This window comes from Bos taurus, chromosome 1 (assembly GCF_002263795.3).
Source record: "Bos taurus isolate L1 Dominette 01449 registration number 42190680 breed Hereford chromosome 1, ARS-UCD2.0, whole genome shotgun sequence".
NCBI classification, from domain to species: domain Eukaryota; kingdom Metazoa; phylum Chordata; class Mammalia; order Artiodactyla; family Bovidae; genus Bos; species Bos taurus.
In genome coordinates, this window is record NC_037328.1 from 134738188 (window position 1) to 134751567 (window position 13380).

The 13380-nt window shown below is 52.5% G+C and overlaps 1 protein-coding gene across 1 annotated transcript in view; it reads left to right on the forward strand.

Annotated features, from left to right (window-relative positions):
• The window catches only part of KY (kyphoscoliosis peptidase), a 46477-nt gene extending 38679 nt beyond the window's left edge, over nt 1-7798 (forward strand). Inside the window, exon 11 of the mRNA XM_024996334.2 lies at nt 3415-7798. Within this exon, the coding sequence (XP_024852102.2) occupies nt 3415-4310 (896 nt within the window). The 3' untranslated portion in view covers nt 4311-7798. The remainder of the gene's footprint in view (nt 1-3414) is intronic.
• The last annotated feature ends 5582 nt before the right edge of the window (nt 7799-13380 follow it).

Sequence of the window (13380 nt, forward strand, 5' to 3'; positions counted from 1 at the left end):
AGGCAAGAATATTGGAGTGGTTACCATGCCCTCCTCCAGGGGATCTTCCCGACCCAGGGATGGAACCCGTATCTCCTCCATTGCAGGCGGGTTCTTTACTACTAATGCCATTTGGGAGGCCCCAAACCCCTCCCAACAGGCCCCACAGGCCTCCCAACAGCCCCAGGTGAGCTCTGGCCTTCTCTCCTGGAGCACACAGGCAGCCCTTGGTGGGAGTGTGGGGGTGCACTGACCCCACTGGGCTGAGCCCTAACTGTGGTGCTGCGCGCCTTGGGACCCGGTGCCCAAATGCCTCCCAGTCCACATCCAGCTGCCTGTGGTCCCTGTGGAGAGATGGGGAGCGAATGCCAGTCCAGGCCAGCCTTGGGGACAGCTAGAGGTCCTGTACATCCAGCCCAGGGGAAGTTGCCTGGAAAAGGCTGGCTCTGCCTGCAGGCAGGAAGGAGGCAGATGAATAGGCATCCAGGTGGTGAGGGGAGCCCTCAGAGGCCAGGCTGCATCCCTGGAGCCCGGCCTTCATCTGGGGCACCTGAGCTCACATGTGGGAGACCTGCTGGGTCCTCCCTGAAACATGTCCGTCCCTGTCTCCTGTGATGCCTGCTCTCCGCCAGTTCCCAACACTCTGCTGCTCAGCAGCCCCCTTCCTGATAAAGCCCCCAGCACTCTCCTGGGAGACCCCCTCTGCTCCCCGACTAGGTCCTTAGGCCACTGGCATGCAGAACCCGGCCCAGCTTGGCCAACGCATGCCCACACTCAGGTGACCGGGCACCCATGTTAGTCCCAGCCGATTCTTCCCTTCAACCTCACAACGGTCTCCATAACCAGGCTGCCAAGCTCTGGGATAATTTTTAAAACGACGAATGCCTCCTGCTGCTGAAATAACAGCGTGAGGCTGCTGTCTCAGAGTGTGCCTGTGCCCCCTGGATGCCTGTCAGACAGGGGCTGCTCCAGCCAGCAGGGGCCACGGGGAGGACTGCGCCAGGTCACACAGACGTCAAAACAGTGCCACCAAGGAGCTTGCCTCTTTAAGAGACAGAGAAATGTAAACACTGGGTTTCCGAATATACAGTAAACCTAAAATTTGATTGCATATTCATGAAGCATATTTAAAGAATAGTTCTTTGCCGGAGCTAGTTTTGTTAAGAGTGGAGATGACAAGAAAGCAGAGAGGGAAACAGGTAGGCTAAATGCAAGAAGGGATAGTGAGAGGGTGACGGAGGCGTGAGGGGAGGAGGAGGTCACAGGCTCTAACAAAGTCCCAAGGGTCTCCGTTCCTTTATTTCCAGGCTTCCCAGCCATTCAGTTCACCTTCACCAGGAACCCCCTGAGGTGGGCACCCCAGCCAGGCCCAGGACATGGCAAGAAAGGAGACAGGCGGGCCCTTCCCTGTGGCACCCACACCCAGCAGGGAGGATCCACATTACCCATCACTGATACATTACTATACTGCTAAGTTCCCTAGAGGAGAGGGAGGGCCAAAAGGGCAGCTTCCAGCTCACTCAGCCGCCTGCCTTACCCCAGGGCATCAGAAAAGCCTTCTTTGTGGTCAGAACATTGCCTTGAAGTCTTAGCCAGGTTTGGGGGACACTGAGCATATGTGAAGGCCCTGGAACATGAAGGGGTGTCCCCCTGGAGCAGGTACAGGAATACCATGTGGGCCTGAGGATGGGCCTGACTTGGGCAAGGCAGGAGGGGACAAGCCTCTCCTCTGGCCTCCAGTTTGATTGTGACACACGGAAGGGAGCCCCAGGGTAGATATTTTCAGGAGCCCTTGAGCTACCATGTGGAGATGCCAGGAGCCCTCGATGCATCAAAGGAATTGCACGGGGACCTCTAGGGTGCGACTTGGAGCAGGACAGGGTCCATGAAGGCTGAGGCAGCTTCTGCCTCCTGAGGAGGGATTCAACTGAGAGAAGTTGATAGTGATCTGCTGTTCTTGGTCACTCTCCTCTGGAGGTAACCATGTCTCATGGTGGCTGATAGCCATGGAGAAGGAGCATACACGAAGAAAACAGCACAAAAGCACAAAGAATACCACCATTCGTGTAACAGAAAGGAAAAAGAATCAGAGGAGGTGGGGAGGCCAGGCTGGGGTGGGTGGCAGATGCAAGACGAACAGCAAGGTGGCTGTATGATCGGCGACCCGGATCCTCCAAGGAAGTCACTGAAGACCTGGAGGATGGGGGCCGAAGCCAGGTTTCAGAGACCTGAATGAGTGGGAGGGAGCTGCAGCAGGGAGGGGCGTGGGAGGAGAGGCAGGTGAGGCGTTGGCAGTGCCTGAGAAGGCAGGGAACGTCTTCTGGTTCGAAGAGCCATAAAGAAGGCGGTGGGGGCAGGGGGCGGGGAGGCCAGTGGAGCCCCCTTCCCCTTGTGGGGATTCTCACTCCCAAGATGGGAGGTAGCACTGAATGCAGCAACTGAGCATCCTGGAGTTGGGCCTCGTGGCTGATAAGATGGGAAGTCTCAGGGGCACTCATCCTATAGCATTCTTGAGCATGGCTTTCTGCCTCCAGAGCAGGAACTCTGGATCCCGATGTGGGAGAGGCTACTAGAGAGTGTGAATGAGACACTAGTCGGAGGTGGCTGGGAGGAGGGGCAGGTGATCAGCTTCTGAGGGAGGGGGAGGCAAGGCTCTCAGAGAAGCCCTGCCCCTCCCTGTGATCCTGCAAAGCAGCAGGGACCAGGGAGGGGAGTGCCCATGGGCTGTAAAGACAGAGAACTGACCCCCTGTACACCCACAGCAATGACCAGGACAGAGGAAGACAGCGCTGGAGGGCAAGGGGCGAGGCGTGTGTGGGATGCACACGATCCTCTTGTGCACTTGACTCCATTCAGGAAGCACGGCCTGGAGAAGAGGGTGGAGGTGGGTGTGCGGGGAGGACCCGCAAGGAAGCAGTTCTGTCCCTGGAGCACAGTCTCCAGGAGGGAAGCAACAAGTTTTTAAGGTGATTGTTGACATGCCAGCTGTGAAGGGAGCAGGGTGAAGCAGGACTTGAGACTTGGAGGCAAAGTCAGAGATGGCTCTCCAACCAGGGTCTTGGCCCTCCGTGCCCCTCAGCCCTCTCCCCTGCCCTGGAATCAGGTTAAGCCCCCTGGCAACATTCACCTGATGTGAATCAAATGGGCAAGGCAAGCACGTATGACTGGGGGCAGATTTTTCTTGAGACCCACCACCCCCAGCTGGTGGAAGAGAACCACCCAAAGGGGTGAGAACCCTTCCAGAGGTGTGCTGCCACCGGCTTATATGATGTTCAATGAGGTCATGCTGGTGGCTTAAAATAATTGGGTGAAGGTGTTTCCACCAGGGAAATGGGCAGATGCTGTAAGTCAGGGTTCCCTGCCCAGAGATCCTATTGTTATACGATTACCAGCACAGGTCGGACTCCTCTCACCTGATCCTGGCTCTCCCCACAGTGAATGGAAAGGCCACAGTCACCATCGAGAGCTGTTCTCCGACGCTGTTCATGTTCATGCTCAACGGCAAACAGGAGCACGGGCTGCTGAGCCTCCGGAAGAACGGGATGAAGCTGGATGTGTACCCCCCGACCGCGGGCACCTACAAGCTGCAGATCTTTGCCAAGGGCAACTCGGAGATCTATAGCTCCGTGCTGGAGTACACGCTCAAGTGCCACTGTGCAGACAATGACGTCCGGCTGCCAGCTGAGTTGCACCAGCCCGTGGGCCCCAGCTGGTTCTCGGAGCAGATGGGCATCACCAAGCCGTCCCACCCTGAGCCCGTCATCTACACCAGCGACGGGCGCTGCTCCGTCAGCTTCGGTGTGGAGGAGGGCATCAGCGTCCTGGCTTCACTGCACGGAGACGATGGCCCCGTCACCGAGGAGACCCAGCGACGCTACATCTTCCAGCTGCACCGGGAGAAGCAGACGGAGCTGAAGGTGCAGCTGCCCCACGCCGGCAAGTTTGCACTCAAGATCTTCGTCAAGAAGAGGCAGGAACCGGGCAACTACCTCTTCGTCTTCAATTACCTCATCTGCTGTACCAACACCAAGGTGAACTGGCCCGTGTTCCCCGAGAGCTTTGGCAACTGGGGGGTGGACAATGAGCTGCTGGAGCCGCTGTCGGGCGTGCTGCCCGCCAACCGCAATGTCCCGTTCAAACTGAAGCTGCACGGCGTCGCCAAAGCCCTGGTGAAGGGGCAGGACACGTGGCCGCTGACCCTGAGCCCCGAGGGCTACTGGGAGGGCAGCTGCAGCACCGCAGGCTGCCAGGAGGTGTACGTCATGGTGCTGGAGAACGCCAACCACAGCTTCTACTCCTACATCCTCAAGTACCAGGTCAACGCCCAGTGAGGGCCACCTGCCACCCCGACCCCTGCCGGGCCACGCACAGAGCCCGGACACCACTGAGTCTGCATGGAATCCCTTCTGGACCTCTGCCTCGTGTTCCTGTTCTGCCAGAGGCTGCAATGTCAGTGGCCAAGGGGACAGAGGCAAAGGCCCTTTAGACGACAAAGGTGCTATGTAAATCCAAGGTATTGTAACTGTATTCACTGCCCAGACACCCCCCTTCTCGTGCTAACGCTGTCCTTGTTGTTCTCGGGCTGGTGTGGGGAAGCAGGACTGCCGCCCGGGGCCAAACACCTTTCCGTGATGGGGAGAGAGAAGCGGGCGTGATCCGTGAGGCTGAGTCATCCTGAATTCTCAAGCCCCTTCCCAGGAGCTGCACAGAAATTCTCACCAACTCTCGGACCCCAGGGGAGGTCAGACTGTCATCTTTTTTCCAGACCTGACCACCTCCTGCATTCCCGATGCTGCTTCTTATTCTTCCAGGTCCTGAGAAGGAAGGCGTAGAGAGGAAGCTAACTGTCCCCCAACTAGCCCGGTGGCCGAGGGCCTCCACAATCCCTGTATGTGCCTGAAATGTAGCACCAGAAACGTCATGGGAGACTGTAGGACCGAGGGCAGCCAGTGCCTCCTCGTGTTCTGGGTGGGGGCCAGAGAGGCAGGGATGCATGGCAGTCCCACCACCCTGGTCTCAGGATGTAAGACCCCTGACTCTGCTCTCAGAGGGATTAATACCATCTACTCGGTCTATCAGCAGTTCACTCAGCTCCTGCAAGCCCTCTCAGAGCCTGTGCCTCAGGCCCCAGCCTGAAACCCACACTGGGAACCCCAGGAGGCTTCTGGGCCCTTAGGGACCCCTGGCAATAACCCTCAAAAAGACTTCAGGTGAAGTAGTAAGAACGGTGCAGTGCTGGGGGCCCCCACAATAGCAGAGTCCCACCAGCCCCAAGATCTCTACCACCAAGGCCACACCTGGGGAACCTCGACCTGCCCTGGGAGCAGTTTCTATCCCATGTCCCTTCCTTCCTCTCAAGAGAGACCCCCAGGGTCTGCCTTCTGTAGGGACCGTCCAGAGCTCCTTGTTTGCTCAGGCCTGAGAAGTCTCGCCTGCCCAGCCGGCCCTTAGCAGCACCTCAGGCCAGTGTTGCCATGGCAACAGCAGAAAGACTGGCTCCAATGAGGGCAGCAGGAGGGAAGGATGGAGAGGCCCTGAGAGGCCCTGCATGGCCGCTGCAGCACCATCCCAGCACATGGAGAGGTTGGAGGTGGTCTCACCTGCCCTCCTGGCTCCTTCGGCTCTGCAGCCCCGCCTACCAGGGCCTGGGCCTGGAAGAGCCAGCACTGCCCAGTACTCCCCTCCCTGCATTGCCGCTCTGGATGCCCCGGACTAGCTACAGCCAAAGCTGCTGGGGATCCTCACGCCTCCTTTCCTTCATCCTGACATTTGTGTATTCAGCGAATGTTCGTGGAGCACTTAACCAAGTACTGTGTAAGCCAGTCCTCCGTGCTGGGGCTGCAGCCCTGCCCCAGCCGTCCCAGAGCAAGGGTGGCAGCTGCCGCCCTTGCCCAAGCCTGTTTCAAGTTCCAGGCTCCCAAACACTCCAGTCCATCATCTCCCTAAGGTCCCACCCCACAAAGATCCCCACCAGCCCCAGCATGGACCCGGTCCAGAGGAATGTCTCAGGGGGCCCATCCTCCACCAGGCCGGGGGCCCTGGAACACGAGGGCAGTACATCACGGTGGGCTGAGCTGCCCTGGCCTGTGTCCAGCATCCTCTGGCAGGCTCTGCCACCCAGGCATTCAGCACTGTGTCACTCACGCCTGGAAAATGCACAAAGGCTGCAGAGGCGGAACTGCTGTGCACCACGACAGGGGAACAAGAGGAGTTTTTACACCCTGGAAACAGCCTTTTCTCACCCCTTTGATTTTATGGGCTGAAAGAAACGCGCTGTGTTTCATCAAAATAATAAGTGCCTTCTATGACTCATGTCACTCACTGGACCCAGAGCTGGCTGCTAGTCCTGCTGGGAAAAACTTGCATCCTCTACAAAACAGTATAATTAGTCTATACATTCTGGAGCACACAAAGGATGCCACCCAGCAAAACAGGAGCTGTCCCAAGCAGGAGACGGTGGCCCAGCCTCGCCAAGCGCCTGGGAGCATCAGCAACCCCTCCCTGCTCGTTTAACCAGGCGCCCCCCGCTCCTTGTAAAGACAGCTGTAGGCACAGACAACACCTGCATTTCTTTCCATTGAAGTAAAAATACATGAAATGAAATCCAATCTTCATGAATTTTTACACGCATGCTGCTCAGGGTAGAATTCGGGGTTGCATTTTGAAGTCTTTTATTCAAATCCCCATCTTTGTTTCCCGACCGAGGCGTTCTAACGGCCAGTGGAATGGCACGGGCGTCCCCTGCTGTCCGAAATGCGGAGCTGCAGGTGCTGCAAACTCCCGTGAGGCTGGGGGTTTTATGCAGCATTTGAAAAAAATGCGGCTGGGATGTTTATATTAAATTCACTGAGTGCCTTCTCGTGGCTTCTCGGAGTTTTCTCATGTATCCGTGGAGCACGTCGTTCCCACACAAGTTGTGAAGCGAGGCAAGGAACTGCCTGGCATGGTGCGAAGACGAGAACGTGATAACCGTTTGGGAATATTTTACCCGGAAATCGGGTAGAAGTGGATGGGACAGTCTGACCACATTCATTCGTAAATCAGTGAAAAATTGGAACTGATGGAACTCAGAAAGCTTTTGCTGCAAGCCCTAGGATGGCAGCCCTGAAGCCACAGAAGGGCATAGAGGGTCGGGGAGGGTGGGAGAGTGGGACGAGGCAAATGGGCGAAAACCACAACTGCAATTAACTTCTGTTCAACTTGTTTTGGAAGCGCCACTAGCACAGCTGGACTCTGCCTCCAATCTGATTGTGATCATTGTGTGTTCCCCATATGTTACATTGTCCCACCAGGACAAACCCCTGACAGCCTGCTGAGATTAAGAGGAAATAAATAGATTAACTGAAGCATGAAGGATTTAGGCTAGACGTAAAGAAGTATTTCCTGTTGTTAAGCAGGAGGGACAAGTTGCCAAGAAAGTTTGTGAAATCCTCTTCTCAAAGGACTGGAAAAGTAGAAAAAATTTCTCAGTGGTCTTGGGTCTTTGCTGCCATGCTAACCAGTTCTTTCCAAACCAGTTTAATTTTTGAAATTCACTGGATCACCCACAGCAAACGGGGGACCGAATAGCATGGTAGCGTCCTTTGCTGTTGGCAAAGCTTTCCGAGGTGAGAGGTGGTGTACATCTGCGTCCCCCGTCAGTTTATCTGAGGTCGATCATTTCTTTTCATTTGGATGCATAGCTGGAGCTTTGAAGAGGTGATTACTTTTCATAACGTGTGCATTGAGTTGTGTGGGCCACTGGCTGTTAGGTATGATTTCCCCTCATTGTTGCTGGTGTTGTTTTTCAATAAAATTTATATTCATTTTTACCCAACAATGTAATTATCGATCCATTCTTATCACTGTTCTCACAAGCAGGAGAAAAAAAAAAAAAAAAACACTTTCATGTTCAAAGGGAACGTTAGGGAAAAAAAATCAATGTCCCAGCTATTTGAATGTGATGGTGAGATGCAAATAGAATGTCAGGCAAATAGCTATTTCACATTAAAGGAAACATAATTAGGTTAGCTCCAGCCCCTCTCCAGCTCACATGCCTTTGAAGAACATGAAGGCAGTGAATCTTGTTTAACTTGAAAATTTTTAAGTTGATCCTAATTTCTGTTTTTAATGGGAGAAAAAAAAATGTTCCAAAAATGCCCATCAGCCTACTTTTTGTTGCTGTGAATATATATATAAATATATATTCCTTGATATTCATATACTTGTAGAAACTTTCCAGCAGGTTACCTAAACAGATTATTCATAAATCAGACATTTAGGGAAATATAGCAAATGAAAATCTAGACACCTCTGAGAAGCTGCTGTAACCATGGAGACCATTCTTGTAGCTGTCGTGTGAAGGACAAAAAGAATTCATGTTCCCAAATTTGGCCTTGTTGCGCTCCTCACCGCTAGACCCACAAACACGAGCCCGCACATGCTTCTCCTTACCAAGGCTTCCACGACTGACCCATATCTTTAACAGCATGTTAAAGGGAAGTCCAAAGAAACAGTCTCCGAATAATAGAAGGAAGAACTCTCAAGTTGTTAGAACAGTCTGAAAGTGCCAGCCCTGAGGCTGCCGTGGATGACCTCTAAAGTCCCTTCCAGTCTGGAGAGTTTGTGATGCTGTGTCTCCGTGAACAGATGCTGGCAGGCGGTAGGCCTGAGATTGTCAGTGGCGGAGCATCTGAAGGGCCCTGCTGTGTTAAGAGCCTGCCCTGCAGCCCGCACCAGACTGCGCTGCTGGCTCTTTTCTTGCCCGAGGGCAAGGGGCTGGAGAAAACCCAGCAGAGGGACCAAAGGGGAATCCGCCACCTCTGACAGGATGTTGCTTCTCTCTGATTCTGCGAACAGAACTAAAGAAAACCAAAAGTCAGGCAGCAACTGGGATGCCCCCTCTTGGATGTCCTGCCAGCCTCCCTGAGTCAAAAGACCCTTAACCCAGGTCACTTCTCTCCCCCAGATTACCTCTGCCTCCTCCTGGACTGCCAACACAGTAAATGTATCCCCAAGCCCAAAGTCAGACTCATGGTGGCCACTACCGACTCCTGCATCCCTTTCAGTGAGAAATCTGCTCCATTCCGCTGTGTTCCATATTTGACCTGCTCCTCTAACTCCATGTCCACTCCACTCCAAAACCTTTGTCATCGTTCAGGCCCTCCTCATCTCCCAGGGATACATGTGATTGCTTACTATAATGACAAAAAGAATAAACACTTTTACTGGCAAAGTCTGAATATTTTCAGGGCTGTCTTCAGGAGGGTTGATGTCTCAGAAAACAATAGTCCAGTGAACATCAGAGCTCCTGGTTCTTTAAGCGTCATTGTCCCCAAGGCTAATCCTCTCAAGAGAAGTGCCTGCAGGATGAGACATAAAAGAGACAAAATGCCCTCAAGATCCTTGTGTATCCAGTGGCAAAACTGAGACATGAGGTTTTGAGAACGAATGAGAAGGAAACCTGGACTTAAAACAGCTCTCCAGATGCTTGGTCATTGCTACCTGGCACACTGGCTTAACAATTCTGAGGTCACAGTGGGCTCAATAGGAAAGAGGACTGTGATTAGCTGGTAATCCTTAGACACTGGATTGAAGGGTGAGGTGTGCCATGCATTTGCTGAGTCTGACTAAAAGGAAGGCAAACCCAAGCTAAGACCAAATGACACAGGAGATTATTCAGACCAGTGGGTGAGTGCTGGCTTCCCAGCAAACTCACCCACTGACAACCAGTCAACTCCCATCATAGGCGCAAGGATGCTCTGGATGTATCCTGACAGCCTCTGGGCTCCAAGAGGAGCCCACCCAACCCACCACATGGAGCACCCAAATGCATAGCGCTCCAGGAAGAATGAGGCACCCTGAACTTGTGCGCTTTTTCATCTCATGATGAAACGGTACCTTGCATTTAGGCTAAATGACCACTGTGTGTTCAAAGTGAACATCAGTTGTTCTTTCAAAAACAAAATTCTAGACCATTGGCTTTATTTACAGCATTGTTGACCCAAGAGGTTTCTTTTTCCAACTAAAAAGTATGCTCAACGAGCGCCTTTGCCTCTGTGGGAAATGTGGGTTTACAGGAAGACAAAGATTGCCACCTGGCTGTGCGCACTCCTGGTGTTCACCTCCAGGAAGCAGTCAGGGAACTGATTGATCCGAGGAGTGCCCTGCTTCCTGGGGGGCCTGCCGCCCTCAGCTTGTGCTGGGATTGCTTTGTTTCCATCAGGGGGATGGCTGACTGCCTCCACGACACAAGGAATCAGCCATCATTTCTCCCTGGCTGTGCGGGGACCAGGTAGGGACTCCCCACTCCAGACCGGTGGGGAGGGCGGTGGGGAGGTTTGTGCCATGAGGGCAGAGGGGCAGCCACACCGTGAATGGCCGAGAAGAACTGGTGCACGTGATTAATGGAGAACAGATGTCAGGAGTGAGGGGCCCCTGGCAGCTCCCATATGGACAGAGTGCTGATGGAGGAGGAAAGTGTACGTAGAAGAAATGACTGCGGGATGACAAATTGTCCAGTGAACAAACACTGCCAATATGTATTAATATATGTATTAGTGTGTATGTGAACACCAAGCAGAATCTGAAAGTTAACATTGATCATTTCATCATATTACAAAAAATTAAATGTAGCCAAGATACCGCAGGCATTTGGAGGCTGCCCCCGACTCCATACTGTGTGGTCATCCCGCCCTCAGGACTGGGGTGAATGTGGATACCATGAACTTTTCACGTCCGTTTCATCTGCACTAGACCCCTTCCCCACCTCCCAGGAGAAACAACAGAGAGAATCTGATCCCATGAGGAAATCGCCTCTGTTAAAGCTTCACTTGACATTTTTAGAGCTCAGCGATAGTGTTCAAAGTCCATTTTAAAAAGAAGCCAATGGGCTTCTTCCTGGAAAGGTGACCTCTTAGCCGCTGGTCGCTGATGACTGTAAGCTGTCATGTGGGGTCAAGAGCCACAAATGCAGGATTGGAGCCTTCGTTTCTCTCTGTAAACCCTGGCTTGACTGGGGGCTCCCCAGAGACCCCTTCCAGCAGAGCTCCCAAGGCTGGGGGAGCCCTGCAGCCCAGACCCATGGATGACATCTGAATGGTACAAGAGTTAAAGGCACCAACTCTGCAGTCAGCCACCGGGATTCCATCCCTGCTCGGCCTCCTACCGCTGCTGTTGGCAAGTTAGCGAGCCTCCCATCTCAGTGTCCTCAGCAGTAAAATGGGGGTAATCATAACACCCACCAGGAAGCTTCTTACAGGGTTTGAATGAATGAACAAGGGCACAGTAAACAAAGTCCCCGGAGAAGGCAATGGCACCTAACTCCAGTACTCTTGCCTGGAAAATCCCATTGATGGAGGAGCCTGGTAGGCTGCAGTCCGTGGGGTCGCTAAGAGTCGGACACAACTGAGCGACTTCACTTTCACTTTTCACTTTTCACTTTCATGCATTGGAGAAGGAAATGGCAACCCACTCCAGTGTTCTTGCCTGGAGAATCCCAGGGACGGGGGAGCCTGGTGGGCTGCCGTCTATAGGGTCGCACAGAGTCGGACGCGACTGAAGCGACTTAGCAGCAGCAGCAGCAGCAGCAAACAAAGTCCCAGCACTAGGGGGCGCTCAGTGAGGCTCAGCTGTCATCACCACCACACCAGATTTCCCCAGCCCGGGCGAAGATACTGACGTGTTGCGTGTTGTTTCCTGAAGAATCTGAAGGTCGTTTGTTTCCTGAAGAATCTGAAGGTCGTAGGCCCCTCATAAAATCATACCAGCCCCTGACCTAATAAGAAGAAATCCTGTCTCCAAGTGTTGGCCACCCTGCCTCTCCTAGAATCTTCCAGAGACCAGGAGCTCAGCTAAGCAGCTATTACATTATTAGCACCCCTTTGAAAGGAGCCTTGAGAACAGTCGGCCAGTCTGCACACTGGCTGGGGAACATATCTGTTACATTCCAGGACCACTGTGTGGCAGGAGCCCTGAGCCCCCAGTGCAAGACCCATCTGAGGCACCCAACCCCACTCTCCCTTCCCCACCTTCTGCTTCAGACAAAAGGGTGGAAATTCTTACTTTCTCTCAGTAATATTTAGTAAACTTTTGTAGACCCCTGAGCATCTTTTATCAGATGTATTTCTAGATATGCATGGATGTATTTTCATGATGCAGTAAATGGTATCAATTTTTAAGTTCATTTTCTACTGTTTTTTCCTAGTGCATAGAAACACTACCTGAAATCATGCAGTGTGTTCTTTGTGGATGCATACAAATACAAAGATATGGTTGTGAAATTAGAAGGGCCACAGAAGTTTTCAGCAATCTGTTATGTTAAGTTTTAAAGCATATATGATGAAATGCTGGCATTTGTTAAATACAGGGGGAAATGAACCATCCATATCACCATCTAAGAAAAAGAATCTTTGCCAAACCCAGATCATGAAGATTTTCTCCTGTTTTCTTCTAGAGGTTTTATCTCTTAATGGAAGTCACTCTGTTCTATGATCTCTGTTCTCTCAGGGGGATGGAAGGAGCATGTGGCAGCCAGCCAGCTGCCGTGGCGTCAGTGTCCCTCGGAGCCCTGCAAACAAACGAAGGTGGCCTGTCCTCCTGTAGTCCTACCCACCCCCTGTCCTGGGGGCCTTGGCTGTGGTGACGGACCCTGGCCCCAGGTCAGCCTTATCACCCCCATACTGGTGCAGGCAGAGTTTGCAAACCTTACTGATCAGCCTGTACAGTGTTAGTTGATTCCAACATTTAAAAAATCAGTGGACTTCCCTGGGGGGTGTCCAGTGGTTAAGACTTCACTTTCCAATTCAGGGGGGTGCCAGTTCCATCCCTGGTCAAGGAGCTAGGATCCCACATGCCTCATGACCAAAAAAATCAAAACATAAAACAGAAGCAATGTTGTTACAAAATTCAGTAAAGACTTTAAAATGGTCCACATCAAAAAAATCTTTAAAATTTTTAAAAAATAAAATAACATTTAAAGGACTTCTCTGGTGGTCCCGTGGCTAAGACTCTGAGCTCCCAATGCAGGGATCCAGGTTTGATTCCTGGTCAGGGAACTAGATCCCACATGCTGCAACTAGAAACCCTGAATGCCACAGCAAAGATCCTGACTCCCACTACTAAGACTCAGCACAGTCAAATAAATAAATATCTAAAAAATAAGATAGTATTTTAAATAAATGAATAAAAGTGAAAAATACCATCAAAATCTGATTGACAACCTTTCCCGAGAAGCCTGTGAAAACCTCCACAAGGAAGAGAGCTGCAGCGTCCCCTTTGGACAGGCCAACTGCCCAGGTGCCCCCACGCCTCTGCCTCTGACTGTCTCCCAGACCCTAAGGCCACCCGCCCCTGAATGGACGCTTTCCTACAGCTGCCCTCTATAGTGATGGGTATTACCTGTGAGGTCCCAGCTACAGCTTT